This window comes from Motacilla alba, chromosome 8, assembly GCF_015832195.1.
Source record: "Motacilla alba alba isolate MOTALB_02 chromosome 8, Motacilla_alba_V1.0_pri, whole genome shotgun sequence".
Lineage (NCBI taxonomy): Eukaryota > Metazoa > Chordata > Aves > Passeriformes > Motacillidae > Motacilla > Motacilla alba.
The window spans coordinates 27,054,391-27,070,655 of NC_052023.1; the positions used below are offsets into that span (position 1 = coordinate 27,054,391).

The following is a 16,265-nucleotide window of genomic DNA, read 5'->3' on the forward strand; positions in this document are numbered from 1 at the left end:
AGTAGAACTTGACCTGTCTGCTCTCTTCTCCATCAACAGAGCTTGCAGTGGAGCAAATGTTAGAGCCCTCTGCACCTGTGGAAAAGGGTTTGGTGCATGCTGGTGTGTGCTCTGTTTGCAGAGCTGCTGTGAGGGAAGTGGCACAAATGGTGGGGAAGAGCCATTGGAAGCTGAAGGAGCCCGAGGCTTTGTACGCTGAGGTGGGGATGTCCCAGAACACAGGCAGGCTGTGCTTGAAACGCTGTTGGGGAGGATGTGTTTGACTCCTGCCAAATCCCTGCACACACACTCATTTCTGCCAGGCTGACCTTGTTCCTGGAGAGCTGGGGTTGGGGGCTGGCTGGTGGGGCAGGCTGGTAGCCAAAGCCACATGCTCTGACCTGTACACAAGCTCAGCATCCTCCTCTGCTCCTCCATTGCTCCTGCACTGCGAGGTGCAGCAGCTGTAGCTGGTGGTACCTCTTCTGGGAGCTTGCTTCTACATCTGCCTCCCCATTCTTAGCCTTCTATCCCTGGAGTGACTGGAACTCTTTTCATGAACACTTTTTGACCAGGCACTTGGAATGCTTATGGGACGCTTCGTCCTGGAAATCCAGGAGACCTCTCCAGAGGAGGAAGCAGCGTCTCCTGTTTGTCTTGAGTTACCCTGTCACAACAATGGCTTCAGAATCTGCCTAATTTAAAAGCTAGTTTTAATCTGATGGGAAGATGTTTGTGTATTTAAAATAGTTATTCCTTGCTGGAGCCACTCCCTTCTTTTGTCCTTCACTGCTGGACTTTTCGGCTTTACTCAGCTCATGTGCAGTGCTTGTTTACGGCCCAGATACTGGAGCATGAAGAAGGAAGTCAGTCAGTTTAACACTGATTCAGTCCCAGGCTTCCTGTGCGTGTGCATGCACGCGTGTGTGCTCAGCCCTGCTCCTCCAGTCGCTGGGCAGCCTCTGCAGGGAAAGCCACGGCGCTGGCAGACACAAGATGCAGGTGTCTTTTTTTACCTCTTCCACCTGGTTTGGGCCTGAGCAGGTTTAGGCAACACGGGTAAAAATTCCAGTATGGCAAGCCTGATGAGGAAGATGCTGATGCAGGCAAAGACATGGAGCGGTGAGTGCGGGAAACATCTTGTCTGATGGGAAAGATAACTGTTCAGAAGGGTTTAGGTGCCTGGAAGGAGAAATGTGGCAGAGGGCTGTTGGGTATTGCTGTTGTTTTCATCTCTCATCTCCAGTGTGAGATGGCAACAAATTGCCAAAGCCTTTGTCCGTGGAGAAGATGGTTATCCAGGTGAATGTGTGTTTAAAGCCTGTTTCTTTGCCTGCCCTGGGATTTCTGCCTTAGCTTGGTTCTCTAACAGCAGCTGTCTGTCTAATTTGGAACTTTTGGAGGGAGTGGGGAGTTTGCAGGAGACAGGCATCTCAGGAGCATTTAAACTGTTGTGTCAGTTGTGACTGCACCAAAAGACGAGGTTGAGAAGAAAGCAACACTGATTAGCTGTAGAAGAAACTATTTTATTGCTTTGTCCCTATTCTTTTGATTTGGTGGCAAGTGTCTCTCTGGATTTCAGTAAGGTGCTCTTGTGTTGCATGGTTACAGAAATTGTCATCAGCAGTGGGTATTTTGGATTTTAAAACACTCCGGTAGCAGCACCAGCCTGTGCCTGGGGTTTTTCATTTAAATTTATGGTGTTTATCCAGCTCTTAATTGTGCAAATTAGTGTAATTATGGAGTGTGATTATATGCATACCCAGTGACTGTTTTTAAGAGGCTGTCTCAAATGTCAAGAATTGATTTTATTAGCCTTGTGGCTTTCTGGTGCAAGCACCTTTCTTCGTGCTGCTGTTCGGCAAAGCAGACATTCCAAAGTGCCTCAGCAGGAAACCATTTCTGCAGTGCCATATCTGAGGGAATGACTCTTTAGTAGGGCAGAAGGCTTTTCAATGACTCTGACTAATTAGGACTGATTGGGTGAGTTATCAAAGACTGACACAGCCCTCCTGAAGCAGGACAACTTCTTTGCTCCAGGCTGGGATAAGGATAGGAGGACACAACCTGAGCCACATGTGGTAAAGTTTATCCAAGTGCCAATTTTATCAGTGTGTGTATTTTAATGAAAAGCTGTTCTTTGAAATTAGGACTTGTGTGTGAGTTATTGGCTGCTGCCCATCTCTCCCAGGGCTGTAGCTGGGAGTGTGGAGGGGGCAGTGTAGGCACAAGCACTTCTCTTGTGCAGAAGGTACAGACTGGATGTGCCAAGTATTGTGTTGCCTTTTGCTGGGAAGGAGGTCTTGTTGGCAAATGCAATTCCCTTCTAGCCCAGACTTACTGGTCTTTCCCTACTCACTCAGGACTTCTCAGAATCCATGACTTTCTGCCTTGAGATATGACTTGAAACAGAGTAATCTCCTTGATTGCATTGTGACAGATGCTGTGTGACAAATACAGGAAACTGTAGAAGAGATGTCCTTGATCTCTCTATAAATAGCTTGGGGCTTTGGGTAAATTAACTGGACTTTACAAAAAGAAGCTGAGTGAAAATAAATGTCATAGAACCATGGAATGGTTTGGTTGGAAGGGACCTTAAAGATCATCTCATTCCAACTTCCCTGCCATGGACAGGGACAGCTTCCACTAGACCAAGTTGCTCCAAGTCCCCTTGACATTGAAGACTTCTGGGGATGGGGCAGCCACAGCTTCTCTGGAAAACCCGTGCCGGGGCCTCACCACTCTCACAGGGCAGAATTTCTTCCCAATATCTGATCTGACCCTGTCCTCTGTCAGTGTGAAGCCATTCTCCTTTTTCCTGACACTACATGCCCTTGTCAAAAGTCCCTCTCCAGGTTTCTTCTAGGCCCCTTTTACTTGCTTCAGGAATAAGGAGAATGGAATTATTCTACTTGAAATTTCACTTAAAGTCAGTCTGAGAATTAACACAGAGTGTTTTTTTTTTAATAGGCAAGTCCAGCAGGTATTAAGTGACTGGAGCACACATTTACTTTGTGTAAAAATGTGCTTTGTGTACACACCTTGTGTACATTTCTTCAGAGAAGTTTTAGTTCATCAATGTTTGAAAGCACAATTCTTTGTTGAGGGAAACACAGCCAATAGGGCAACATGTAAATAGCCTGGCTTTAATAACTTTCAGCATGATTTCAGAACCCCTGGAGAGCTGTGTTGTTTTTTGTTTGTTTGTTTTTGGGTTTGTTTTTTTTTTTTTCTTAAATCTCACTGTGTACACTGTGGGGAGGTGTGTTAAATGGGTTTTTAAATGCCTGGCAGGATGTTAGGAAGTTGAGGATGCTGGGAGAATGAGGTGAAGGGAATGTGATCCTGGGACAAGTGTACCCCTTGAAAAAGCACTTGGAGAGGGTGTGTGAATACAGGCACTCATCCTGCCCCAGGGAAGGCTCGTGCTTGAAGCCAGTCTGGTTGCTGCATTTGCAGGGGGTTGAGTGCTGGGACCTCAGTTCTGGTTCTGTAATCCCAGCCTGCTGCCCAGGTCTCCATACCAGCCCATGGATAAAAGGAGCACTGGGATTAGCAGTCAGATGGAAAAAGAAATGGCACAGAAAGGAAATATTACAAAGAAGCACAAATGACACTTAGAGTATTTATTTTCCAGTGTTTATGGTGTGGGGAGCAGCAAAAATACAGATCTGCACCTTATTCTGTGTTGCCACATTTAATTTTGACAGAAGAAGTCTGCTGCAAAAGATGCTGATTTTGTCTTTACCAAGTAGAGTCTTTGATGACCATTCTTCTTTATTTAGCGCTTCTCATGTAATTAAAAAATAATATTTTCTTTCATTCTTAGTTGTTAGGGGGAGATTTACTTGAAAGAGAGCTGAAAGTGATCATGGGTTTGTGTGGTCCAAATTTATGCATTTGATTAGCCACTAACAACTTACAGCAGCTTTCAGAGATTTCAGGATTAATGAAGTACATGAAATATCAGACTTTGAAAGGGACTTTTAAGTGGTGACTTTTGTATAAGAACAGATGTGGTCAGATACTATTTCAGCAGGATTTATATTCCACATACTTTGAGGCAGTACGTTTTTTTTAATGACCCCTTTAGAATGCAGTATTTAATTATAATGAAATATTTTTAATGACTCCTATTAATGTATAAATATCTTTAAGGTTGGTTAAGGCAGAGAACTTGAGAGCACTTCGTGAAATGGTGGTGAAACTGAACATCCTAAGGTTTTGATCTTTATTTAAAACAAAAAGGTTATAAAATGTCATGGTCAAAATCAGCAAATGGCATTATGCCAGCCTAACAAATGCTGCTGGATTTATCTCTCCTCTCTTGAGATCCCTGCTACTTTTAAATACTCTTTAATTTGCCTGTCTGCTGGTGTGCAGCTGCAGAGAAGATGCAAGCCATTGTTTGGATTTGGGGTAAACTGAAATAAGCTCGAGCTGTGCCGTAGCTGAAGGGACTTTTAAGTCAACTGAAATTGGTTGTTCTTGAACATTATTGTTTTTCTTATTTAAAAATACAAACCGAATGAAAACTCTACACATTAAAGAACAGCAAAGCAGCAAAAACTTTTAGAGAATGACTTAGGTAAGCAGCATCCTTTGTTTTCTAACTGCTACAGCCCTTATTTCAGCTGCATCACCGCAGCTGATGCTGCCATATCACCTGGAGGCTCTGCAGGATGACAGTGGCTGCAAGGAGCTGTGAAATGAACTTTCAAGTTGTCACATCAAAGCTCTCAAATAGCAGAAAAGTAACAGCCTTAATGGTTTGCACCATTTCTGTCTTTACATTTCTGTCTGTTGGCAGGTAAATAATGGTGGTAACAGGGATCTCAGGTGATTTTATTTAAGCATCAAGAGTATTTTCTGTCTGTGCTGAGAGTGCTGGTGATAAATCAGGGACCTTTACCTTTATATGGAGCAGTGTGGATTTAAGGGTGGTAGCCCCTGAGCTGTCATATCAGGACCCATGGCTAGAGGAGTTTCAGTATGGGTTTAATCACCTGAGTGCAGTGACATTTATGCTGCCCCTTCAAGTGAACAAGCTATAGAAGATATTTACCCAGAAAAGCATCTCCTTTAATGGCAGTCTTGCAGCACAGGTGTCAGAAATATTCTAAATCTGTTTTGCATTTAGCAGTGCTGCATTCTTCTGTCGTGGAGCTGTCAGAATCCTGTCTGCAGAAAGGCTTTTAATATTCTTAAAAAAAAAAAAAAAAACCAAGAAAGAAAAGAATCTGTTTAAAAATAACATGGTATTACCTTGTACATTCGTTGTCCTTATGAACCTCCTAGTCAGGCACAGAATGTTGTGTGCTATTTCCTCTGCAGACAGATAATTGCAGGAGGGAGAGGAAATTGAGCCATGTAAAGTAAAAAATCTTAGCAAGTTCCTATTTCTGTTTACTGGGAACTTACTCTATATTTTTCTTTTAATATTTTTAAATAAGGAAAACCTTTTAGCCTCAAAAAAAAGTTGGATTAGTAATAAATCACTTCGGCAATAAATTGTATTGTCTCTGAAGGTACCTTGTATTAAAAGTAACTTTTTTCCTCTTCTTGTATCTCTGTGTCTTCTCTTCAGTAAGGAACTGCTACTTGTGTTGTTCCAGTCACTTTCCTTGTGGAGGTAAATTTGCAGTCACTTTCTGACATGACAAAACACTAATTATTGCTGCTGGTATAAACACTGGAAGTATTTGGGTTCACCTGTCAGTGTATTCAGTTATTATTGTGATTAAATTTGTAATCCTGAGGGTTATTAATCAGGTAAAAGTAAGAGAATGAGTTTTGAAAATGAGGTTTCCAGTCTGAGAGAAGATAACAAATTAGATGATAGCTTAGGTAGTAGGAAGAGTGAATTTAAACTGAGTTTTGTGAATACCGAAAGTAACTCTGGGGCTGAAAGTTATAATTACGCTAGTCAGAAAAAAATACATTAATTTCTAAAACATTAATTTCTTGATTATGTCTGTAGATTTTAAAGTCTTAAAAGTCTCTGTGAAATTTTTGCCATGGCCAGGTATTTTCTGGGGCAGTCACAGGCAGTGGCCTCTTCTTTGAGCTAAATTCAGCTTTTTCCTGAGTAAGTGCTTTAAATAACTATTCTTGCTAAATTACAGCTTTCTACCTGTCAGATTTCAAGAGCTCCACATCAATCCTCAGATGTGGATGGCGAGCTAATGGCAGCATTAGACCTGTCTGTGTCACGAGCCGCTGCACTGGAATCTCTTTGCTGCTTCTTCACTCCTCCTGGAATCTCTGGAGTTAAGCTCTTGAGATAATGAGCACATGTTTCTTCCTTCTCTTCCCTTGCCCTTCCTCTCTCTGCCTTGTTTTGCCTCTTATTTCTGGCTCTAAGTTTCTGAGCTTTAAATGCACATTTATTCATCCTTTAGCGAGACATTGTGTTGTGTGTCACTGTTCTCTTCTGGATGGCTGCATAAATTCTGCCTGGTTTTCCCTGTGGTGTAGTTTGTGGTGATTGGCTTCAGTTATTTTACAAGGAACCCTTGCATTTAATTGTATTGCATTTAATAATAGGAAAAGAATGTGAGAGCAGTGATTTCCCTTCCCCCTGCCTTTTCCTGGCTTTGGTGGGATTACCAAGAAATTGCCATCTTCTGGTTAATTCAGAAGTTCCCTTAATATCTATGTAGTACAAAATTTAGATGTCTTGATGATAATAGAGCTGCAGCTTCTATTTTAATATTCTTTCACTGCCAGCTTTAAGAAGAGAAAACGTAAGTTGGTGTTGGAATAGAAATTTTTGGCAGTATTGAATCTATTGAACTGTGATTCATTTGATAATCTAGAGTTGTGAATATAAGAAGGACTTTCAAAAATAGGCTGAAAGCAGAGGCGCAGGTGGATGAACTCTCCTGTTCAATTCAGTGATCAATCCCTGTGAATGGGGATGGAATGGATATGGACTATTCAGCTGTGAAAAGCACAGTGACTACAGCAGGAAAGCTTGTGGGATTTAATCCATTTATTGGCTGTGTTTCATAGTTTGTTGCCTGGGAAGAGCAGAGGAGAGTAAGTGGGAAAAGTAACCGAAAGAACCCAGTAGGGTAGAAGAATGAAGGACAGAAATAAACTCAACTTTTTCCCCAGTGAATGTGACAAAGATTCTGAATAAGAAATTGATGTGCAATCATCTCTGCATAAATCATGCACTATTTCTGGAAAACTTCTTGCGGACTTGAAATTCCACTGCAGACTGATTAGTTAAAGCCAGTTTAAGAGGTATTTGTGGCCTCCCACCTTTGCTTACAGGTTCCTTTGATGAGCCGCTTGAAACTGTGGAATTGTAAAACCACAAGCACCAAAGTGAAAGGTTTTAAACAGCTCAGAACAACAAAGTGCTCCTACAAGGCCAGCTGACAGCCAGAGCTCCTGCAGGGTACAGGAGCCCAGTGGGAGCGGTGAGTTTTGGATTTGCTGGCCTTCACTGAGATCCAGTAAATGTTGAGTTGTTGATTCTCTCTGGACTTCACAGGCTTTATCCTCCTTCTGTCAAGATGACCATTGCAGCTTTGCAAAGTCATTCTCTGCATACCTGAATTTCCACCTAAACCACTAAGAAATGCTAAATTGGGTGTACTTTCTGCCATTTAAATGTGGTTTAGTGGCTTGGCAGGAAATGTGAATTTTTATTCACATGATAACAAAAGCTGTTTAATTTAGGCACAATAGAAGTTTGCGAAGTGGTTGGGATTTGGGGGAAAGTGTTGGGAGATCTTGTACCCTGACTAGTGAGTACACAGTGACTCATGGTGTTGGCTCTGGGAACAGAGCATTCCACTTCTCAGCTGCTTGGGGAACATCATCTGTGGATGATGGGGAACAAAATAAATAAGAAGATAGAGAGAGAGGAGCTCGTGCCTTCTGTGCATCAGGGATATGGCCTGCATCTAATCTTTAGGGATCCACACGGGAAAGAGTTGAATTGCAGACTCAAAAGAGAGCTTGTTTGTAGTTGTAATATTTTATGAAAATCCCTTTGCTGGGATTTTCTTCTCCTGAGAAGCTGAGAGGGCCTCAGCTTCAAGTGTAAACAATTTGTTGTCTGCTGCTGTGGGATGCAGCAGGTGCTTCCTCGGTTGGTCAGTGTGGGATGTTTCTGCTTGGTGGCCAATCCAGGAGGCAGCAGCTCTGGGACTCTCTGGGAGTCACAGAACTTTGTTATCCATTCCTTTCTATTCCTGTCTCGCCTTCTGATGAATCTTTCTTTCTGTTTTTTGTAGTATAGTTATAGTGTGGTCTTTTTAATGTAATATATATCATAATATAATAAACCAGCCTTCTGAAATGGAGTCAAGATCTCTCCTTTGCTTCACCAAGTCCTGACTGCCCAGAAGACCCGCGGCAATACTTGTTAAGATAACTCTTTATATCTAATGACTGAATAAGAGTTATTTTAGATATCAACAACTAAAAATTTTTAAAGTGTAAAAGCAACTGTGTATTTACTGTAGGACAATAGATAGCTGTAATATTATCAGCTGTTTTCAAGCACTTTGGTATCAGTAATTTCTTGCTCATCTGTGAGAGTTAAAATAATCCAAAAGTTAGATGGCAGATGTGCAGCTTCCCACGGTGACGTTGCTGCATCTGGTAGATGAATTTATCATAGGATCCCAGAAGGTTTGGGTTGGAAGGACCTCAAGGCTTTCTTGTTCCACCCCCCTGCCATGTGCAGGACACCTTCCACTATCCCAGGTTCCTCCAAGCCCTGTCCAGCCTGGCTTTGGACACTTCCAGGGATTCAGAGGCAGCCACAGCTTCTCTGGGCACCCTGTGCCAGGACTTCAGCACCCTCACAGGGCAGGATTTCTTCCCAGTATCTAATCTAAACCTACTCTCTTTACTTATTAGTTCAGTGAAGTTTTATATGATACAAGCTGAGACCTGAGACTTCTTTCTAGTTTAATAGTTAAATATTCAAACCCTCTTTATTGAAACAGATCTCTCAGCTGTTCAGACTGTCTTGCCCATTTTCTCCTCTGGCTGCTGTGTTCAGCTGGTGTGAGAACTTCAGAAGTATCAGGTAAATGCATTAACAGATGCACTGAAAAATCCCCCAAACCAAACCACAATTTATTAATCTCTCGAGGTGATTTGTTAAGGCTTATCTTGAGGGTTGCCTTTTTGTATTTAATTGCAGCAAATTATATTCTTGAGGCATTTATATTTTAAGAAGATAAACTCAGATTTGCCCTTTTTCTTTTTCTTCTACTACAGTTTATTCCAGAATAATAATCAGGTTTTTTATGTCAGTTTTCTAGACAGTCAGGAAGATAAAATAAGGACTTGGTATGCTTGACAGCTTTTCAGACAGGAAGAACTTGATTTTGTTTTGGTTTCAGTTGTCCCTAAATGTGTGTTTGTACAGGGAGGTGAGTTTTGGCCCCTGCTGCTGGACATCATGCCAGCTGCATGATGGTGAAAGCACAGCAGCTTCTCATGGGCCTCAAAATTGTGTCAATCCTGAGCACCAGCCCCTTTTAGTCTAATGCTGTTTGTGCCTGGCTCTCTGGTTGAGGTGCAGGAGGGGGGCACAGCTGCTCCAAAGCCATAGCCTAAGGCATGGGTTGGAAAGGACACTTCTGTGTGTTCCATCGCCTTTCCTACTTTTCCATGCCTGGTGTGAGCAGGAGAAGCACTAAGTGGGTTCCTGTGTCCCCCTCCTCTCCCCTGCAGCAGTGGGGAGAGGGTTGTTCTGTTCTGAGCTTTGGGCTCTTTTCCTTTCCTCTTTCCTTCCTGTTTAACCAGCTCTACCCCCAAATTCTTCTGGCTGCTGATGGTCAGAGAAGACACTATTGTGCAGGAAGCTGGGCCAGTTAATCTTTGCTCCAGAGATGAGAAGTGTAGGAGGAGCTGTAGTGACTCTTAAGACCTGACCTGGGTTTTCATAGTTAAAAAAACCTGGATGCATTAGTATGGAATAGAAATAACTAGAATAACCCCATTTTGGCACAGGTATGATTTACAGGGCTTCTTCACTGTTTGTAGAGCAGTTGTTTGATGCCAGCTCCTGACGTTGGCATTGTCCTCTTCTGTCCTCACTTGCTGTGAAATGAGGAGGGAGCAGGAAGCGAGGACCTTGTGTTCATCTAAAGAGGTGGTGCTGGGAATGCCAAATTCTGAGGATTTCCTGGCCTTTCTTGTTTTCCTGGAAAGAATAAAACAAAACTCTAACAAGACAAAAAATAAAATCCTTGTCTGTCTGCCTCCTCCCTTGCCACTCCCTGCCACTTCTGCCTTGTGCACTGCCAGCCTGGGGTGGGATGTTTCCAGGCTCCTTTTTGAAGATATTTATAAATAAGTTGAGGTCCATATGTTTGTTTTTTCCCCAATGCTTTCTTTACTGTAAGTCATTGTATTTCTGTGTAATTGATCTATGTGTGGCAATTTGCATCTAGGGAGGGAAGTCACAAACGGGTTGTGCCCGTGCTGTGCAAACGTGGAGAAAGGAAATAAAAAAAATAGGTTGACAATAACCCTAATAATGACAGCTGGGGACAGAAACTTGTTAGAAAAACACAAGTTTAAACTAACTTGCTTTGAAACAATAAGAATAAATGGGATGCATAACTGTTTCAGACTAAAATAGAGCAGGGAATAGAGGGCACAGATTTCTCTCCTCTAGCCTCAGCCTGCCCAACAAAATTTGGCTTATGAATATCCATAAATCAAGAAGGGCAAAGACACTTTAAGATGTATTTTTAGCGAGAAGGAAAAGCATTTCAGTTGTGTTCCTTCCCATACAGTGTGGTTATAAATCCCATTATCTTGCTGTACTTCACAACAAGTCAGGATTTCAGGTTTGGTGTCCTCAGTACGTAGATTTTTGTTTCCAAACACAAAAGGGGAGAATTCTCCTTGTTTTTTACATGCTTTGGGGAAGAGAGGGAATACATGGCTGGATGTGTGCTGCAGGCAGGAATTTCTGGTGGAAAGAGATGAGCCACAGCAGGGCAGGGGGAGCAAATGCCCTGCCAGGTCCCATGTAAGGAGATCAGGTTTAGACTGCAGCCTGGACTGAGCAAAAATTAGAAAGGATAATGCTGCATTAATTCACCCAGGTTTAGCTTCTGTAACACAGTGACAAAACAAAATTAGTAATAGTCTAAAAATACAACCCTGAATAGAACTTTCTCCTCCTCCTTTTGCCCTGTGCTCCCTCCTCCCTTCATTTCCTGCTTGGGCACCCAAAGTTGGAAACTTAAGAGTGGGTTTTGAATGGGATTTTTCTTCCTCCTCCCATTTGAAAAAAAAATAAAAATTAAGAGGTTTTTTTTTTTTAAAAGCCTGTTTCTGTAGCAGTGACTCAATCCAGTCCTGCAGTGCCTATCTGCCTTGTGTCAGGCATTGGGGCTGTCTGGGGGAAGCAGAGTGTGCACATACCCAAACTGTGAGACAAGCTTTGAAATTGCACCAAGCGCACTCGGAGCATCAAATGTGCCGGATCACGCTGCGATTCCAGCAACAGCCAGAGCTCTCCTGGCTCCCACTGGGAAAGTGCTCACGCTGCTCCAAAAGGGGAGAGAGGCCAAACTGCACATTCATTTGGATAATTAGGTAAACAGTAAATAGGAGAAGGCCTCTTCTGCTCAAACTCCATTGTTTTTTCCTGAAAGTCTATATTTAGATTTGGCAACCAGATTTATCACAGCGATTGGTGCATTGTTTGAACAAGGTCACCGATGTGTGTGCGTGTTTATCTCTGCTTAACTGGATTGCTTATTTGAAGTAGAAATACCTCCAAAAATATTATGCAGAGCTCTTGAAAACTTGTGTGCTCGTGCCCCAGAGCACATGGTCTTTATTAGAAAATAGATGCAATTATTCACGTTTGGTTTTGCAGCTTGAAGTCCCGAGGGATTTGTACATAAAACTGTGGAGATTTGATTACATCCTGATTTTATGTCTCACTGGTATATGAGTGTTTCATATGTGTAAAAACCTTTTTATAAGGCAGAGATTATAACAAGTTCCTAAGTGAAGCCAGACGGGTGCTGTCCTGTCTGTTGGAATTGGAATACACATGCTCATTAATTTAGTCTAACCCTGGTGGTTGCTTGTGTCTTTGTAAAACCCAGAGTGCCTTTGTGTTTTATATTTACAGCAAGTATTCTGGACTTGTTGGCAGGTTGGTTTGAGACTTCAAGGTACAATTTCAAAGTCAGGCTTTATTGTTCACAGCAGTTCCATGCTGCTTGCTGAGGATGGAGCATGGTTTACTAACAGTGCTAGTGTGGTTAAGGTAAAAATAGCAAATATCAGCTCATTTTCCCTTTTACCCATGAAGTGAGAAAACAAAAAAAAAAGGCATTTCAGAAATGTCAACTGGAGAGGATTTTGCTCTATGCAAGATCATGCAGTTCTGGGGGAGTTGTTTCCTTTGTTTTTTTCATGGTTCTATTAAACCTTTTGGTTAAAATTTCATATTTTTTTGCAATGAAAAGAGTTGAGCATGTATTTTTTAAAAAGAGACTGCCAAACAGTGGCTGCCTACTGAAAATGCTGCTTGTACAGACTTACAATTGGGACTGTGCTCAATTTGGGAAGGATTAACCTCAGAGAGAGGCAGTTCCAGTCATCTGGTGTTCACACCTAATGAAACAAAACCAGTCATTTTGGAGCTTGAAACAGAAGTGATCTCTGGTACCATAATAATGAATGAAAAGACACAAAAGAGATGAAGTGCTTGTGCATGTCTTGCTGAAGGATGGGGCTCCACGTGCAGCTGGCACCCACAGCAGTGCTGAGGGTGGCCTTGGTGGCTTGGGACCCTGCCTGGGCTGCAATGACTTGTGCTTCATGCAGATCCTTTTCCACAATGTCCACTTCTTTGTTTTGTCCTGCGGTGAGGAAGCGTGTGCACGTGTCACAAATTATTTCCTTAAATAGCCTGTGAAAGAGAAATGATCTTCTTTCTCTTCCTCCCTCCTTCCTGTCCCTTGAAAGGTTGAAATTCTCCTGTATCTCTCCCTCTTTTTGTACGCTGAAATTGCCAGGGCAGTGCTGGGACACACAGGTTCATCTCAGAGATCACGCGCTGTGTCACGAGCCATGTCCTACACTGGGCATCTTTAATCATTCATGAAATTGCAAGCACAGAGCTTCAGCCAAAGAGGGTGTGCTCCTTTCTCTCCCTCTCCGTGCTGTTTTGGTGCCTGCAGGTCACCTTGCTTCATCCCTTGGCTCTGTTGGCAGTGCTGGAATCTCCTCCAGCCTGGCAGCAGGTACATCTTCATCACTGTCCCTGACATGTGGCTTCTGCACTGAGTCAAGGCTGTTCCTGACAGACAACCTGTGGAGAGAAAACTCTGCTGCTTAGAAGATCATTTACATTTAAGAAATGCTCTTTTTTTCCCCTGCCCCCCATCTCTCTTTTTTTTTTTTTTTTTTTTTAATGTATTTTTTGGATGTTTCTTTTACTACTCTCAATGCAGTGTTACAGCGCCTGGAATTTTACACAGACCCTTTTCCCATGCTGCTCACAAGTGTTTTCATTTCAGACTTTTGGCATTTTGAGATACCAGGATGTTTAATCTTTCCTCTCTGGAGTTTATTTCTCCATTTAGATGAAAGTTTGATCCTAAATTCCAGCTGTCACTGATTTGTTGTCAGTTGTTGCACTTTAATTTGCTGATATTAACACAACATTCCGATGGGGCTGCAAGGCGGGTGTTAGGATATTTCTCATCCAGCTCAAGGAATTTCCTTACCTAAATCCAGAGCCTAAAATAATTCTGGATTTGTAAGTTCTTCCTTGTGTTTTGCTGTCTAGGGACTTAGTGTTGCACTTGACAGTTTTGGGCTCATGGTTGGATTCAGTCTGAAAGGTCATCACAGCAGACAGTATTTCTATTACTGGTGGTGTTTAGATAATAAATGCAAGAATTTAATTATGCATGTTGCTAAAGTTCTTTGTTTGTGTACACTGTAAGAGTACACTCTCCAGTGATTTTGAAGAGTGTTGTCAATTAGCTGGTGGCTGTCTTTTACTGCCAGTTGGCTCTTACAGTGGGATTTCCAGGGTTTGAGAAGCTTTTAAAATATATTTACATTTTAACATTTATTTACAAAACTAGTATTGTGTGAAGGAGTTGTTGATATAAAGATAGTTTATCTAAAAAAGGATAAAATAAGATAATAAATAAATTATAAATAAAATGACAGTTACAGCAACTGATTAAAAATATCCAGAATGAAATTATAAACCCAGCTCCTAACATCCATGGTGGAGAGTTGATAGGTCTTATTTTTGCAGCAGTGAAGATATGTTCCTTTCTAGTTACATAAAAATAAAGGCTGGCAAGTTTTGAATAAATGCACCTGCTATTTGGGCATAGTTACCAAGACCATTTTTGGGATCTTTATCCAGTAACTTGCCTTTATACTGTAACTGTATTTCTTCCCCTAGTAGCTTAGGCTGTGATTGGTTTGATGAACACAGGGATCACATCTAGCAATGAAACTGTGTTTTGCTGGTAAAACCCTTGCTTTAAGATTGCAGCAGTAATGATTTTTTTCCCCCACTCTCTCCACAAAAATCCCAAACACTTCAGTTGGGAATGCAGAGGGGTGATGGGAAGTTAATTTTGCCTGCTGAAAACCAAGGTTGTTACAAACTGCAATGAGCAGCTTGTGTATGATATTTCTGATGGTACTCAGCCCAACCTGTAATCATAAAGAAATGGATGCCAGGCTGAGCATAAGAGCTTTTTTTCTTTATGCAGTCGATGTTTATATAAATATATAAACATATTGATTTATTTGTAGAGTTGCAGAAGTTGCCAGTGGGGTAGGTCAGTGCAGCTGTGTTTCTCCAGGGGCTCTGCTTGGTGATCTGTTGCTCCAGAGGGTTTCCCCCAGCCTGAGCTCCCCGTGTGTGTCACAGCAGCAGCTGTGTCCCAGGCCGGGGCTGCGGGCTCCCCTTCCTTACAGAAATCCCTAAATCTCCCCAAATTTCTGAGGGCAGTGCCTCCACTCCCTCCTCACCGGTCATTCTGCTGTTACAGAGTGGTTGCCAGCGTGTTTACCTCCAGGTCATGATTTTATTTCTTTGCTAAAATCCTTGGCTGGCTGGGGTGGCTCGCAGCTGCGTGTGGGCTCAGCCACTGCCTGTGTCTGGCTGGCTCTTAAATGTACATTTTTATGGCCCTTGAAACTTGGCACGAGCTGTGTTTGGTCGTCAACAACAACAACAAAAGATTGCTAGTGAAATTAAAAGCTGGCATCGCCGCTCTACAGGTTTATTCACGATGTATTGAAATGGGATTTTCTTGCTAACGTTTCCTGGCATCCATCCAAAGCCCAGCATCTCATAAATTTATATTATCTCTCTCTGCTCTGCTCAGTTGACAGGGCTGTAGCAGCTTCTCATGCAGATCACAGGAGCAGCATGGAAAAATGAAACCAGGAGACTTTCACGTGGGGAGTTTGTACCAGCAGAGAAATTGCAGTGGTTTTGCCAAGGAATTAGAGGGCAGAAATCACAGAATCACTGAATGAGTCAGGTTGGAAGGGAGCACAGGGGGACATCTGATCTCACCTTCCTGCTCAAGCAGGGTCATCCCAGAGCACAGAGCAGAGGATTGCATCCAGACAGGTCTGGGATATCTCCAGTGAGGGCGACTCCACAACCTCTCTGGACAATCTCTTCCAGTGTGTGGTCACTGTGGTCACAGTGAAGCAGTTCTTCCTCATACTCAGGTGGAAATTCCTGTGTGTCTTGAGGAGTTTTCAGTACCTGCCTTCAGAAACTAGACCACGGCAAAAGCAGAGCTGGGTCAGGCTGGCTTCCTGCAGCTGTAGTGACAGGTTGGGCTTGAGGTCGTGGGGCAGGGACAGCAGTTACAGCCTGCCTTGACACCAAAATTTAGGTGAGGTGCCCTGTGGCATTTAAATGCTCTTCTGTCACCATTTAGCTTGCTCAGAGGCACTTCAGTCTCAGCACAGTGATAGTGGAAACGGCATATCTTGATTTATGTGGGACAGGTGAGCTTGCAGCGTGGCCACTGAAGGCTTGGCCAGCTCCAGGCTTGTGAGAGGCACATGGGGCAGCTTTGCTCTCAGGAGCTCTGCTTTGGGCTCAGTAAGGGATCTCTGACTTCCAGCCACACCAATTCCAAGCCTCACTCTCCCAGTCACCCAAATGCAACAATTTCTAAGGCGCTGTTACATTAGTCCTCTGTGTAACTTCTAAACATTAATTAACACTAAATACTAAGAGGTCGAGTAAGTCAGGTGCACTGGTCTGCCCTGAG

General features: G+C 42.7%; 1 protein-coding gene across 4 annotated transcripts in view; it reads left to right on the top strand.

Annotated features, from left to right (window-relative positions):
* Positions 1-16,265, top strand: part of RASAL2 (RAS protein activator like 2) — a 164,279-nt gene that overhangs the window by 36,950 nt on the left and 111,064 nt on the right. The window contains exon 1 of one of the 4 annotated variants that reach the window (XM_038144997.1): positions 739-1,101. The exons of the other annotated variants lie outside the window; for them this stretch is intronic. Within the exon in view, the coding sequence (XP_038000925.1) occupies positions 1,053-1,101 (49 nt within the window). The 5' untranslated portion in view covers positions 739-1,052. Of the gene's footprint in view, positions 1-738; positions 1,102-16,265 lie in introns of those variants that run through there. 4 annotated transcript variants of the gene reach the window in all.